General features: G+C 41.5%; 1 protein-coding gene across 1 annotated transcript; it reads right to left on the minus strand.

Annotated features, from left to right (window-relative positions):
- Positions 1-14,686, minus strand: mbtps2 (membrane-bound transcription factor peptidase, site 2). Its single transcript, XM_065949113.1, has 11 exons — positions 14,378-14,686; positions 11,827-11,975; positions 10,968-11,106; positions 10,077-10,180; positions 9,092-9,219; positions 5,953-6,071; positions 5,409-5,589; positions 4,269-4,375; positions 3,429-3,630; positions 2,557-2,632; positions 1-1,076 (listed from the first exon to the last, which is right to left on the minus strand). Exons 1-11 carry the CDS (start codon positions 14,450-14,452, stop codon positions 854-856), a joined length of 1,503 nt encoding a protein of 500 aa, XP_065805185.1. The 5' UTR covers positions 14,453-14,686; the 3' UTR covers positions 1-853.
- Positions 14,687-15,944: the final 1,258 nt, after the last annotated feature.

A 15,944-nucleotide genomic window follows, 5' to 3' on the forward strand; every position in this document is an offset into this window, starting at 1 on the left:
TAAACAGAACAAATCATTTTATTAACAGTTTGACAAGAAGGTCTTAAATAAAAATGAGTTGTTTATTTCAACGTTATACGGCGCACAAACAGTGAGAAGCCAAAGAGAAAAGAATTTCTGAGAAAAAGTGGTAAAAGCTTTATTCCAAACTTTTCCCCACTACAATCCCCGCGGTTGAGAAAGACACTTGACTTGACAGAAGAAACCTGTAGAAGGAAAAGATAGGAGTCCCTTTATTGTATTATATGATGTGTGTATTTGGTAACTTTGAGGCTTTTCTTTTGAACTTGAATAATAGGTAGCAAGGCTTTCGTCAACAGTGACACGGAGTTGAGGATTAAGCTATTTTTCAGCATTTGCTGATAAAAAAAAAAAAAAGAAGGCTTCTTTAACTTCCATATATCTTGGATTCCTTTTGTTCTCTTTGCAAACACACAGAACGCCAAAGCAGTCACAAAACAGCGCAGCTCCAGATCGCAGAACATCATAAACCGAGACGTTTTCTCTCAAACACCGACACAGTACAGACAATTCTATTTGGAAAGGAAGTGGAGTCTTTGTAAACAGTCATGTAGGACAAGTGCTTTACAGCAAGTGCATTGTTTGATTTGTGTGCTTTGAGCATATGGCTGCGACAAGGTGGAAGAAGGTTGTTGTTGTTGTTGTTTTCCCTGGTGGTCCAGTGAAGCCTCAGAGGCAGAGCCACATTCTGCCGAACAGTCTCCACAAACTGATGTTCACAGTCTAACGGTCCACGCGTGTCAAACACATCCTGAGAGAACAACTCTCCCACCTCGTGGCGTTCTATTCATTTAGTCTTTGTCCTCCCTTCGGCTTTGGCTCTCCGCTGTGGCTACCGCGCTGTGACCATCCACAGGCCCAGAGCCACGTTGGCCGCCAGCAGGGCGCTGCCCGCCAGCAGCAGGAAAAAACCAATCAGCTCGCGCTTCTGACGGTCCGTTACTATTGTAACCAGCGTGGCCTCCAGCAGGGCGTTCAGCATCCACTGACCATCGAGAGCGAAACACGGCACTGAGTTTACTACAGCTAATGCACCGGAGAGGGACACCAGATATCTGAGGGACAGGAGGGTTAAGGGCAATAACACACAAACCACACACACACGTTTAAGTTTGACGCAACAACCAATCCAATTTTAACAACCTTAAAGTCAAAACCATCGACTAAGTTTAATGCTGATTTCATCTCATGACTCGACACCTATACACCAATTTACGGTCGTCCTGACTCGTCATACAATTGATGTTTTTATTAAAAGAAAACATTCTAAACAGTTAAAGACGTTATTGAGGGTAATGTGATCAGAAGTTGATTGGCAAAAGAAGAAATAGAAAGCTGAATGTAAAAGCAGACGGCAAGATAACGCCACACAGCGGTGACAAGAGGTTAAGAGATGAAGTGATATAAGAGATCAAACTGCAGTGAATAAATACATGAACATTTGTGTATGATACTACACTCTACATTTAACGCCCTTTCATCCATTAATTATTGACTCACACTGATTTAATTAAATTATTACACTATAGTGAGAAAAATATTTCAGGAAAAAGTTATCACGTTTTGGGCTCAGCATCTTGTTACATTATCGACCAAATATTACATTTTGGGTTTAATTACATTTTTTTTAATTACATTTCGGGCTCTTACAGGCCGTTTAATAATCTCCGCTTAATCAGATCAGATCAGATATCTTGATGTATGATTGTCTAGCAAAATATCAGTGAGTTTGGCATTTGAATAATGGCCTGTTCAATAGTTGACTCACTTTTTAAGGCGGTGTCAAGTGGCCATTCAAGGAACTGCAGTTGTTTTTTGTTTTTTTAAATCATAGAACTGGCTTCAGACTGTGTAACCATAGAAAAAGGAATAACTTTCTCTTACAAACAATTAGCATAGGAATTTTAAAAGCACTATTGATCACTTTAATGTGTTGTTACAGCTTTCCTTGGTCTGGCATGACATGCATCTTATGGTTGCTGGTGTAAACAAAATGTAGGTAATACCACCTCCATTCAACAGTCAAACAACACAACTTTTACAAACACACAACTGTGGTAACAAATACCAAAAAAAGAAAACGTTGTTGTTGCTGCAGCAGAGCTTCAATCAGGAAGGTTCACATCTGCATGAAAAGTAGATTGCGTTCAGCTGATCATGCTCTGCCTTGGTCAGCTGAATGCATCTCTTCAGGCCGTCATCAGACTTGTGAAGTGCCTCTTGGCTGTGGGCTAAAAATGATTGGCTGCTCATCAAAAGCAGACTGTTATTCTGACATCACAGACATTAGAGTATGGCTGTAATGATCTGTGGCCATTTTGAAGAAATGTAGTTAAATGTTCTTCACTGTGAGTCAGACGATACTCTATCCCCCAAGGTCATACATTACATGTCTGCCCTTTAAATAAATACATCATTTGTTTAGATTTGGCTAAGTGACTTTGACAGAGGAGCGGCGCTCACATTTCTAAAGCCAGCACCTCGCGCATCCATCACCTGATTACGTTCTGCAGCGCTTCACACATGAAAGGATACTTGCAGAAGGTCTCCAAGAAGACGGGCAGATCCAGGTGGAGGAAACCGAAGCGGGGGATGAAATTGGTCAGACTCACTGAGAAAAGACAAAAAACACAGGATGTGTTACAGTCACAGGAGAATGTTTCAAACAAACTGTGTGTGGTTGTGGAGATCGGAGCCAGTCGGCACTTTTGTAACCCGGTGAAACAGCAGCAGACGACAGAGCGAGCCTCTTCCTGCACAGTTAATGTCAGGCACTTAGGACTGGAGAGGCGGCCCAGAATAAACTGTAATTATATGAATATTACAGATGTCTCCTTCAAGTGTGGGAAAAAAAAGTATCTTGTTGCTACTCTTACACTGAAATGACAAGATTTTCTTTTTTTGGGAAATGATAACTTTCAAAATAAGACGGCAAAATGCAAAATTCCTTGAAAGATGGTTTCCATGGCAACACGTGATGGAGGATGTTTAGATAAAGGTGGGCAAGGGAAAATGTGTTGATATCTTAATTTAATAAAATATATAATGAAAAGGGGATGTATGGAAACACTATTGTGGTTGCAAAAACTGAAAGTAAATCATGGTTATGTCGTTGGTGATGTGTGTGTCACTTTTTTTGTTTTGGGTTTGTGTGTGTGGGTATTTCTTTATGTGGGTTGCTTGTTTTTTGTTGTTATATTTTCGAAAAAAAAAAGAAGAAATGACAAGGTTTAAGTAAAATGTAATTATTATTTATCACTTTGTATAAGAAATCAGAAACATTTACCAAACTTTTTCTTATTTGTGTGACTCCATCGTACCTAGCTTCACCTGAAACAAACCTCCTGATACACATTCAACATAATAAAAGAATATCTGGAGTGAGTATCCCCCCACACGATACGTACCAGAGAACTGGAGGTGGGGCGGATACCCCACAAACAGCATGTGAGTGTTGGGCGGGTGAGTGACTCGGATGAAGCGAGTCTGGTTCTCCAGAGAGGGAGTGACGCAAATGCTGGCTGTGGCGTGGGTGTGAGCGGCGCAGTCTTCATTTGTACGACAAATGTGGGTGCCCGTCACCATCTTACGCACCGGCATGCAGGCGTACTGCAATCACAGGGTTACAGGAGGGGGAAGAAGAATTATTACAGAAGGAATTGTGGGGGAAAAAAGCAGCTTATAGTTTTTGACTTTTTCCAAATGTTTGATGACTCCCCGACTTTCTTTAGTTTTCTTTTATGATGGTGTTCTTATGGTTCTTATACTTCTATTATTCATAATGTATGAAGCACTGCCTGGCCTTGAGACAGACAGCCTCCCTACAAAACATTTGGTTAGAAATATTGATATTTTTAACTTTTTTCAGGAGCCTGATTCATCTTAAGAAGAACTGAATGTACTCAACAGAAGATAACTATCATTAGCAAATCATAGATTCATATAAAAAGGACATTTAATAGTTTTTTTCCCACTTTTATAATGAAGACTAAAACGTTAAAATAGTATTTGTTATGTGTTTACAGTTCTTCTTTCTGTGTGCATTGAGCTCATGTATTTAAAAAAAAGAACTAAATGGGAATAAAAGGAAGTGAATCAAGGGAAATAAAGGAAGGAATAAAAATATGTTTGACTGTCTGAGAAGGATGGAAAACTGCTCACATGATGACGCAGTCACTAAAAGTCCCAGTGTGTGTGTGTGTGTGTGTGTGTGTGTGTGTGTGTGTGTGTGTGTGTGTGTGTGTAACCTCTCTGTCCCTGCTGTTCCTGCCCTCTGGGTTCATGTAAGAGAAACAGAGATCTGTCAGGCTGTTGTTGCTGCAGCAGTCCATCGTTCCATCCAGACGCTTAAAGGCTGGAGAAGAGACGGCGAAGGAGATAAATGAGTAAAAATAAAGAAGATTCATGGATGAGAGAGAGAGAGAGAGAGAGAAAGAGAGAGAGAGAGAGAAAATGGAAAAAAAATCAAACAGTAAAGCTTCATGTCACCGAGGTTTTCTTTTCCTCTGACTGTTCGTTTTGAACGAGTTGATAAGAAAAGGACGGAGTATCACACACTTATGACACAACTGAGATTATCCTGCCGAGTCCTGAAACGTCATCACCGCCTCAAACTGTGTTCTCAATTAACTAACCTCACTTTCTAACACACTGAAATAATTTAAAATAACACCTGCTGGGGTGAAGAGGGGAAAGTCTGTACACGAGCTTCAGTAAAAGCTTTAATTCTCCCCTTGGGTTGGATAAAAAAAATAAGTCTGAATGAATGATACTTTTCTTAATAAATAATCTATAAATTGTTTTTGATTATTGTTCAGTGTTTAAATGTTTTAAAGATAGTCAAATTATACTCTGGAGCGAAACAGTGATGTCCTTTCATTTGAGTGTTTGGTCTGACCGACAAATCTAAAGCTGAGGATAACGACCTGTGTGTTATAAATAAAAAACAAAAAGATGAAAAAAAGAGAGGAAATTGTCACTTTTCAGACGCTTCAAGCTGAGAATATTTGACAATTTGTCACAATAAATAAATACATGAATGCATACAAACATACATAAATGAAAAACATTGAGTGGCTGCAGATTCATACTCTGCTCACTGAACATTCAGGTGATTGCACCTCTAAAAAAGAAATGTATTCTAATAAAACAGCTTCAGTGTTTGTACTTATCTGTTATGATGAAGTCTAGTTTATACAATGGGAATAATCAGAGACTTCAGATAAGCAACAAGAGCTTCAACTTATTACATTGAGCTCAATTACAGACAAAATTAAATAAAAGAGTTGCTCTAACAAAAATACATCCTATTATTACTCTACAATTAAAAATAATAATAATCTGTCTATAGTGATGTTTAAAGAGGACCTTTGGGTGCCCTCTCTCACCTCGTCCGTGGGCCCAGCTGGGCTGCAGGCTGATGACAGGGACGCAGTATCCTGTCTGCGGGGTGTAAGAGAGGCGAGACAGGCAGCTGCTCCAGTCCTCCACTCCCTTAACCGGACACTTCTCCAGCCCCGTCACGATGTCCCCGACCGACAGACCCCGAGGACCGTCAGCCGCAGAGCCCTGCTCCAGAGGAGGACGCGAGGAGGAAACATGAAGTGGTTAAAACTGGTCAACAAAAAGAGAAGATTGATGGTTTGAAACCTCTTATCTGTTTGTTTGCTAACTACATAATCTTAACATTAAACACCTTCAGCAGCCAACTGTAGACGATTTAAAATATAATTTCATGCCCCGTTCACTTTGCCTCGATAAAACATCGATTACTGTGACATTGAAAACATGATTTAGTGGAAAAGGAGACTTCTTAAAGGACAGACACACGATAGAGGCATAAAAGGATTCTCATGTGTTGTTACTCCAAAGTCAAACATTAAATGAACGTGTGTTTAACAGGTAATATATCAGGATAGAAGTAACATTCACCTGGATAACCTCGGTGACCAGCGCCCCGGCTCCGGTGTAGTACATTGGAAACAGGAAAACAGGCAACAGGAAGAGGAAGGCCAACGCTGCCACACACAGAACAAAGTTGTGCCACACTCCTGGAGAGAGAAAACAGGAACACGTACTTACTTTTCAATTGTCCGTTTTACGTTGGAGTTTTTAGGTTTATTTTTATGCCTTAAAGGAGCAATATGTAACTGTGACACCTAGTGTTCAGATTGGGTACTGCAGTCCAAATTCAAATCATTGAAGAAAGCTGTCTCGTCCCGCCCCCCTCCTCCCTAAAGTCGATGTGCACACAGGTTGCCATGTCATGGACAGGGAAGCTTCAGTGTTTAGCCAGCTCTGCATCGCTCCTGAAACCTTTCTGCGTTTTCATTTTCAAAAGCATCTCCAACATTTATCCGAGTGTTACCACGTTTCTGCTCATGCAGCTTATCATAAAAAAGGCTTTTTAGGTCGGGTAGAATCAGTTATATCTGAATCAGTTCCATCGCTGCAACACCTGTTGGTTTGTTGACAAAGTTTTCTTAATGTCTGACGACACAGTAAAGTCATTTTATGATTTAATTAAGTAGATATCTAACATATTGCTCCTTTAAGATAAGTTCTAAAAATAACTTTTGAAAACCTAATTTGGGAACATTAGACAAAAATCTTAATTAAACCTGTCACGCTGATTTATGACAAAGGTGGGACTAATCTAATCTCATGTGCTCATCACATCGAAAGCAAACCCGTAGAATTATGAATAACATTTTATATTCCTGCTGTTCTTTAAGTGAAAAGAGGCCTCTAACTAAAAAAACAAGGTGATGTACTACAGCCGTGTTGTTACAACAGTGTTGCACGGTGTCTCCATACTGTGTAGGATGTCGAGGAAAAACAGTAACCACCTCTCACTAAAAATAGATCTCTATACCATCTGAATTATGCTAAATGAAACATTCAGTTGACCAAAACCACATCAGGGAAATGTGTCCCTGCCTCTCAAGGTCAAACCACACACTTTAAAAGCTTATTTTTCTGAGAAGGTTAAAAAAGAAAGAAAAAAGAAGCAATGTGGTGACAGGAGACAGCAGGAGGCAAAAGGCTAACCAAAGGAAGGAGGGAGAGCAGACAGGAGTAAGACAGTAGGATATAGTCAATGCTCATTACTGCATCCAACTTAAAGAAGAAATACTTCACCCAAAGTTGTGAAACACGGAGCTAAGGGTGCAAACATTCTACAAATTGACTTTTTACAGTTAACAGACTTTAAAGGTTGCATCACCTCTCAACAGGATTCATTAATAAGCATGTTATGTGAGAGAACCCGCTGCGCACAGAGCCGTCTCCACTGTGGACAGACAGAGAGAGACGGATAAATAAACTCAGCATGCCGTTATGTCACCACTCCCCTGATGGGAACAACATCTCTCTCTCTCTCTCTCTCTCTCTCTCTCTCTCTGTCGTGTTTGTCACATGGTTTGATTGGACGTCACGGTTCGGTGCCTGCAGCCGCCCAACCCAGTTATTTACTTGTCATAGTGAGCTGTGGAAAAGCCTTGAGGAATATGCTATCGAGGTTAGAGATGCAGATGGTTGTGGAGAAGCTCTGCAGCGCCCTCTGAAGGCTGCAAACAGCAACCAGAGAGTCCCGGTGTGTCATCTGTGTCCTGCTGTTATACACTCTGGCAGCAAACTGACACAAGAGCGTTTTGCTGCGAGTTAGGAGTCTCAGAACAACAAATCATCCTGACATCCGTTTTCTTTCTGTTTGTTGAGTATAACTGGAATTCAACTGTCAAACATGCTGACACGGAGCATCAACCCCGGACAGTTTGTGGGGCTTAAAAAGATGAAACTCAAGAACAGTTTCGGTACTTTGTGTGTTAAAAACATTAAATGTATGTACAGAATCGAAAATATTTTATCCAGTAGCAACAGCGGTAGGTTATCATAAGAAGTAAAAATAGATATTTAATTAGCTGAAATTGTTAATTACCATGGTTTTGGCTCAAATTAGCATTAGCATGCTGCGTAAGTGAGTACGTTTTAAGTCTTTGCCGGCTACATTCGTTTTTTAGCTGTTTGGAAAAAAAAAAAAAAAACGTATCTTAAGCCGTAACAAACATTTATTGATCATCTTATTAGCTTTAAATGGTAGCATACTGCATTAGCGAGTAAGGTTTAGTATTAGCATTCTAAAAAAAAGCTTAATAACTTATTTAAAAGACTTGAACTGACAGTAAATCATAACAAATACTTTTAAAGTTATCGTTCCGCCTAACATTAGCATTAGCTTGTGATTACCCGCTAGCCTGGACGTCATCTCTTGTTATTGTAATATTTATCTAGAGCCCCCTGGTGGTCGAATCTACATATTGTATCTTTAAAGCAAAAAACGTAGAATTTTTGATCACAGGACTCTGAACTTGTAACAACAATATTTCTAAACTGAGGCCCCTCTTCTACAGGGTACCTCCAAGAATTTGTATGGATTTAAAACCCAAGAAAGTGACTGAATTAATCTTCTAAATGTCATTAAGAAGAATACACAAATGTGAGCATTGTGTATTCACAGTACTGGCTGTATACCCCTCGTTTTAAAAGAATGCAAAGAGCTTAAAACCATAGAGTCCAATAATTATCCAGCTTTTTTATAACATTTATTCTTATTTCCATGAAATCCTTTCTCGTAGTTGCAAAAGTCCTTTCGACTGTTACCTGATCACAGCTTTTCAAAATTCTTCTAGACCAACCTGCATTGAAAATAATCACTTTAACTGGCCCTGACTGATGTCTCCTACAGGCCACCGTAGGAAACATTTATCATCACATTCGAGCGTGAATAACTGCCAGCCCCAGCAATCAGTCTATTAAGATCTAATTTTCTTAATTGCAGAGTGAAATGATTTGATGTGAAGCAGCTGTCTGCTGTTCAGACATTACCGACCTCAGTGTGACCTTCACCGCTGACACAGAAACAAGTTTCTAACAGAATGATTCAAATCCCTGTGATTAACAGCGGTGATCACATTAGCAGGAGAAAAATAAATAATAATAATCAGGATTATCGCCTCCGCTGTACGGAGTGATTGAAACAATCAGTAAAATAATTTTAAAAAAGGCTTACCGGCACAGAAGATGCGGAGCTGCTGAGTGGGGGACACGAGGTTGAGGTGTGTGGTGAACAGGTCGACGAACGCACCGGGATACACCACAAACACAAACATGCCGAAGCCGTTCACTCGCACCTGCTCCCTGTTGGGGGTCAGAACGACCAGGAAAAGAAAACATTAAAAGCCTTAACATGACCAGGAAAAGAAAACATTAAAAGCTTTAACATGACCAGGAAAAGAAAACATTAAAAGCTTTAACATGACCAGTGTACTATGAGTGACGGGATCCTACATAAACACACTAATACAGACTTTTACAGATTTAGAAAAGGGATCTAAGCGACCTCTTTCACACTGTCTGAATAACGCTGCGTCGCCTCTTTTGCTCTGTCTCTGTAGGAGACATTTTGTACCTTTTTGCATTTTCATGAGATGCCAAACAGAGCTAAAGAGCTTTAGTTTTTTAAAGCTTTTGTACTTTTTGATACTAAGATCACTAAAAAAAACAGAGATTGTGTCATTATAAAAACATTTGATAAAAGGAAAAATATTGAAGTATTCAACATTTTGACAGCCTCAATAGAGTCACAGTACTGCATTGTTGATAAAATTCACAAGATCAATTAATATAACATCTACTCTTATGTCAGATGTGTGACCAAGCATGTGTACAGAGGAATTATTTATTCACATGTTAACTGTAGTTTGGACACACCTTAATAATAGAATAGAACAGAATAGAATTACTTTATTGATCCCAAACTGGGAAATTGTGGCGTTACAGCAGCAGGTTACACACAATATGAGTAAAAAACACAATATTAGCAAATTTAAACACAATATAATATTAAATACAAAGTAAATAAGCACTAAAAAAATCAAAACTAAGAATGGGAATATATACAACCAGGATTTAAAGCATCCAAATGGAAAATAGGAGAGGAAAATGGAACCAGTTTGAGTTTGTGTAAAAACAAAAGAAGGTGCTGTGTGTTTTACCTCAGTGCTGCCACGGCGTGGCCAAGCTCATGTATGACACCGCTGAGCAGCAGGGCGATGAAGAAGTAGGCCAGCTGACTGGTGGGCAGATTGACTCCCGGGACCTAAAGTCACACACATGAGCAGAGAAGAAGAAGAAACATGACAGTGACTGACACAGAAACACAACAAGGGCTCCAGCAGTTACTGTGAATGGAGAAACAACTTGTTGCCTTTATTATATCAACCATGAAGTTATTTTATCACCTTTTTTTATAGAACATTAAATTGAGCTAGAAATTCTTTCGTTTCTTTCTTTTTATGAACTGCTCCATGTTCTCCTGAAGCCGAGCGTTTCTTTGTGGTCTGCACTTTTCCTCCCACACCGAGCTGCATTTTCTGCAGCTCCCAGCTGAATACTGGCTTATAAATGTCCTTCTAATAGCTTCCCATGAATCACATACAGTGATCCACTGGGGATAGTGCTCACATTAATGCACGGCTATTTGACACCTCAATGAATAAAAACTGAGAAGAGGAGAAAAAAAAAAAAAAAAGGGCCCTTCACATAATTGGGGGCATTTTTTCCGCCCCCTCATTTGAATATTACAAGCTTAGTGTGAACTTTCAAGGACATTAAAAGCTCTAAACTCCACTTAATCTGCGGCCCTGTACACTGGAGAGAGACTCACAACGCTGTAAAAAACTCATTTAAATGAATATATGAGCAGAAGAGCCAAATGTCTGTCTTTGATTTTTATCAAGAGACGCCTCAAGCATATTTTCTTGTTGAAAGGCGACGCTGAAACCTGCAGACAACCCCCTCCTCTATGTACTGTAAAATACAGTTCAGTACACCTGCTGTGCATGTATCAATAAAACATATAAATGTCCAGTTCTGTGTGTACATACCACCACCTGCAGCGCCTGCTGACCTCCCATGCGAGGGTTATTTGTGGTCATCTGAGCGAGCGTCTGCTGCAGCGTCCTTATCAGCAGCACCACAGAGCCCACCATGGCAACAATACCGAACACCAGACCACCGTTGAACCTAGAAGAGTAGCACAATTTAACAATATGGAAAGTATTTCAAGCAATTCGATTTACCCCGGAGCCCTGAGAGATGTGCTGATTGAATCTGAAAACAAAATAAAGGTTCAGGTGCAGAAAAGGTGACAGTGCAGAGGAAAAAGCCAAACAATACGTGATGATGTGAGAAAGTTAAGCAGCTTCACAATTAAATACTAAAGACCCTGAGTGATATTTTATGTTGTAGTTTTGTTAAGGGCTTGATAGGAACCACATAATTCCAGTACTGGTACTCTAAATTTAACCTTCATAGTGGTTTGTAAAGGAAATAACATTGGATAAATACCAAGCCTTATTTGTTTGAATAAATTAAACATGATCTTAAACTATTTAAAAACTATTTTATTTCCATAATTTGTTTTTTTTTATCAATTTCTATGTGATGCATTACCTTTGTTTTTTAACTCCTGGAGTATCCAATAATGTCATGACCTCTTCTGTCACGTGATTAATTATTGTTATTTGTTTGGATTATTTTGTATAAAGTGAATTTAATAAGAAGTTTAACACTAAAGCATCTTGTAGTTTAAGATGACCTTCTGGAAATCCCTCCAAAAACATGAGGCTACTTTAAATCAGCAGGACTGTAGAAGTGTGAACAAGTGAAGACATGACGCAGAAACAGTTCAGGTTCAGTAATTAAAACAAAAAATTAAATTAAAAAAAAGAAGGGCGTCCTCACCAAATGTAGAGGGCTCGAGGGTTGATGCGGGCGCAGTACGCAAACAGCCGGTTGAACATGGTGGTCTGCCATCTCAGATGGAAAGGAGACAACATCAGCCCTCGGCTCGCCAACCACGACTCGTAGCTGATCCGATGCTTCGCTGATGACTGAGGGAAAAAAAAGAAGAGAAAATGATCCAGAAGTTAACCGCGTGTGAGCGCCGATACTTTTATCACAACTGAAGTTCTTAATGGATAAATAAAGTTATCTGAATCTGCAGCATCATAATCTTAATATCTACCTCTCTCTCCCTCTCTCTCTACCTCTCTCTCTCCCTCACTCTCTCTCTCAACTCTACTCTCTCACTCTCTCTACCTCACTCACTCCTCCCTCACTCACTCTCACTCTCTACCTCCTCTCTCTCTCACCTCTCTCTCTCTCTCACTCCCTCCTCCTCTCATCCTCTCTCTCTCACCTCTCACTCTCACACTACCTCCTCACTCTCTCTCACCTCCCTCTCTCTCACACCCTCTCACACACTCTCACTCACTCTCACACTCACTCTCACTCTCACTCACACACACTCTCACTCACTCACTCTCACACACACACACAAACACACCACTCACACAACCTCTCTCTCTCCCTCTCTCTCTCTCTACCTCTCTCACCTCTCTCCTCCCTCTCTCTACCTCTCTCTCTCTCTCTCTCTCCCTCATCACTCTCTCCTCACCCTCCCACTCTCTCACCCTCTCTCTCTACCTCTCTCTCACCTCTCTCTCTCTACCTCTCTCTCTCTACCTCTCTCTCTCTCTCTACCTCTCTCTCTACCTCTCTCTCTCCCTCTCACTCTACCTCTCTCTCTCTACCTCTCTCTCTCACTCTCTCTCTCACTCTACTCTCTCTCCCCTCTCTCTCTACCTCTCCTCTCTCTCTCTACCTCTCTCTACCTCTCCTCTCTCCCTCTCTCTCTCTACCTCTCTCTCTACCTCTCTCTCTCTCCCTCTCTCTCTTACCTCTCTCTCTCTACCTCTCCCTCTCTACCTCTCTCTCTCCCTCTCTCTCCCTCTCTCTCCCTCTCTCTCTCTCTACCTCTCTCTCTCTACCTCTCTCTCCCTCTCTCTCTCCCCCCTCTCTCTCTCGCTCTCTCCCTCCCTCTCTCTCTCTCTCTCTCCCTCCCTCTCCCTCCCCCTCTCGCTCTCTCCCTCCCTCTCCTCTCTCTCTCTCCCTCCCCCTCTCTCGCTCTCTCCCTCCCTCTCTCTCTCTCTCTCTCCCCCTCTCGCTCTCTCCCTCCCCTCTCTCTCTCTCTCCCTCCCTCTCCCTCTCTCTCCCCCTCTCGCTCTCTCCTCCCTCTCCCCCTCTCTCTCTCCCCCTCCCTCCTCTCTCCCTCCCCTCTCTCTCTCCCTCCCTCCCTCCCCTCCCTCTCTCTCTCTCTCCCTCCCTCTCTCTCTCCCTCTCTCTCCCCCTCTCTCTCTCTCCCCCTCTCCGCTCTCTCCCTCCCTCTCTCTCCTCTCTCTCTCTCTCTCCCTCTCCCTCTCCTCTCTCTCTCTCTCCCCCTCTCGCTCTCTCCCTCCCTCTCCCCCCTCTCTCTCTCCCCCTCCCTCTCTCTCCTCCCCCTCTCTCTCTCCCTCCCTCCCTCCCTCCCTCTCTCTCTCTCTCTCTCCCTCCCTCTCTCTCTCCCTCTCTCTCCCCCCTCTCTCTCTCTCCCCCTCTCGCTCTCTCCCTCCCTCTCTCTCCTCATCTCTCTCCCCCTCTCTCTCTCTCCCTCTCTCTCTCTCTCCTCCCTCCCCCTCTCTCTCTCTCCCTCTCCCTCTCTCTCCCCCTCTCCCTCTCTCTCTCTCTCCCCCTCCCTCTCTCTCTCTCTCTCTCCCCTCTCTCTCTCTCTACCTACCTGCTGCACACCTGACAGAGAAATGCACAGAGGAGTTATTGTTCCCTGTATCCTCCCCAATCCAGTTTTTTTCCCCGGGCATGTTCAGATTGCTGGACTCTGTTACTTCAGTTTGAGCTGGAGACCACCAGCGGTCTTGTTTTAGATCATTTAAGTTGCCATCTTGGCTCCTTCCCATCTTCAGTCCTTTTATTTATCTGTGATTAGTTGTTGTTTTTTGACAGGGCATGATGATGACTTCTGTTCAATAAAGCTCAGGGTTAAAAGTGAAATGTTTTATCTCTCTGTGTTGAGCCTTGCTGACATTATTTACTTTTGTGAAGGAGGCCGTAACAATCCTCTTTTTTAAATGTTTCTTTTTTACTGTATCACTAACCTTTTAATGTCTTATGTGAAGCACTTTGCATTAATTTGTGCTGTATAAATAAATGTGTTAATGCTAAACTAGCTGTATTTCTTTCTGCATGTATTATTATTTCTCATTATCAACATATAAATGAGTCTCCTGTGGGTTCCTATGAAAACCAGATCCTTCATAATTCCAGGAAATAGTTCCTGCAGGTGAAAGTAAGTGGGAGATAAACCCCCCTCCAATCAAAACGACCTGTGTGTCGTGAGGCTGTTTCTTGTTTTTCTTCTCCCTGTGTGTCAGCTGTGACAGGAACACCTTTGTCTCACCTTCAGCAGTGTGTCGGCGAGGTAGACGGAGCACCAGACTGCCATCACACACACCAGCAGAGGAACAGGGATCATGGTGCGTCAGAGGACTCTCCTCACACAGAAGAAATCAATGCGCCCGGTCTCCATCACTCCCTCCGCCCGCTCTTTATCACTCCGCAATCAGCCGCCACTCGTCTCTTAGCGCTACGTTAAAAATGTGGAAAGTAAACTCCTGAATACAAAAGGACTTGTTGTCAAAGATGCACCGCTCTGTATGAAAACAACCGTCAGCACTCTGCAGCAAACTTCCGGGTTGCTTCTTCTTCTTCTTTGAGTTTTAGTGGCAGCTGGCATTTAAGAAGTTGCATTACTGCCATCTGCTGGATGTACATTAACTCCACCACTAGCTTAGATTCAGTTCTCAATAGATAATTAAATTATGCATCTTGGGCCTTCATTACAATCTAGATTTTTTTTTTTTTTTTTAATAATTTTTATTATAGTAACACCCAATAGACAAACAACAACACAAGAGGTACACTTCACCTCTCCATAAAGCCAGGACAAAACAAAACCAGATTATTTTCTGATCTCTCCAATATGAGTCCAGCTCTCTCCATTACTAATATCATGTTCTGCCTTTATGTTTGTCTATCTATCTATCTATCTATCTATCTATCTATCTCTCTCTCTATGTTGAACATTTTCTACATGTTATAAGCACATATAATATTTTTGAGTGAGTAAGGATCTGAGTATCAGTGTTTCATCATAATCAATAACCATAGTCGGCGCACTGGTAGCCTAGTGGTTAGTGCCTGCGCCCCATGTACGGAGGCTACAGTCCTCCAAGCAGGCTGCCCAGGTTCAAATCCGACCTCTGGTCCCTTTCTTGCATGTCATTTCCCCACTGTCTCTCTCGTCAATGTCTGACTCTGTCCACTGTCCTCTCTCTAAATAAAGACAAAATCCATAAAGCCTATTTCATATATTTCCTCAATAATGTGAAATATTAACTTGCGAATCCAAGAGTTTAACAAAAACGTGTTAACTAAGTCATTCTCTATGCATCTGTGGAAAGACAAGTCCCATGCTGTGAACCAGAAAATTCTAATTCCAATAGATGTAAATACATTACATTTATCAAGCTCCACAGATGTGATGGCATGCATTTGTTACAACCAGAAATGTTGTGATCTAAACGTAAACACCACCAAACTTGACTACTTTATTTCAAGAAAGGTTAAATTTACCAGAAGAAAAAATACATTATTTTTACAGACTTTAAGAGAACCTGAAGGCAGCACTATGCTTGTCTAAATGGAGCTCAAAACAATCGATCAGGGTTGATTTGGCTTTTAGCTGCACTGATAAAAAATGAGAGCGCGGGTCTGGATATGAGGTTTCATACATCCAAAAGGTCAGGAAAGTAAAAGGACACTGATAAATGTTGATGGTCTGATTCAGTCGCGACAAGAAAACCAGCTCTCGGTCTGACTCATTGAGCCATAAACAGGACCGAGGAAACATAAAACTGCTTGTTGATGAAGCTTCACGTGTTGATGCCAGTCCAGTAATGTTGTGA

This window comes from Labrus bergylta, chromosome 20, assembly GCF_963930695.1.
Source record: "Labrus bergylta chromosome 20, fLabBer1.1, whole genome shotgun sequence".
In the NCBI taxonomy this organism is placed as follows: Eukaryota; Metazoa; Chordata; class Actinopteri; order Labriformes; family Labridae; genus Labrus; species Labrus bergylta.

Coding starts and splice junctions, on each gene's coding strand:
- mbtps2 (XM_065949113.1), bottom strand. CDS start 14,452: ATGATCCCTGTTCCTCTGCTGGTGTGTGTGATGGCAGTCTGGTGCTCC. Junction 9,220..10,076: donor CACGCCGTGGCAGCACTGAG/GTAAAACACACA, acceptor GACCCCCAACAG/GGAGCAGGTGCGAGTGAACG. Junction 4,376..5,408: donor CAGCTGGGCCCACGGACGAG/GTGAGAGAGGGC, acceptor TCTCTTCTCCAG/CCTTTAAGCGTCTGGATGGA.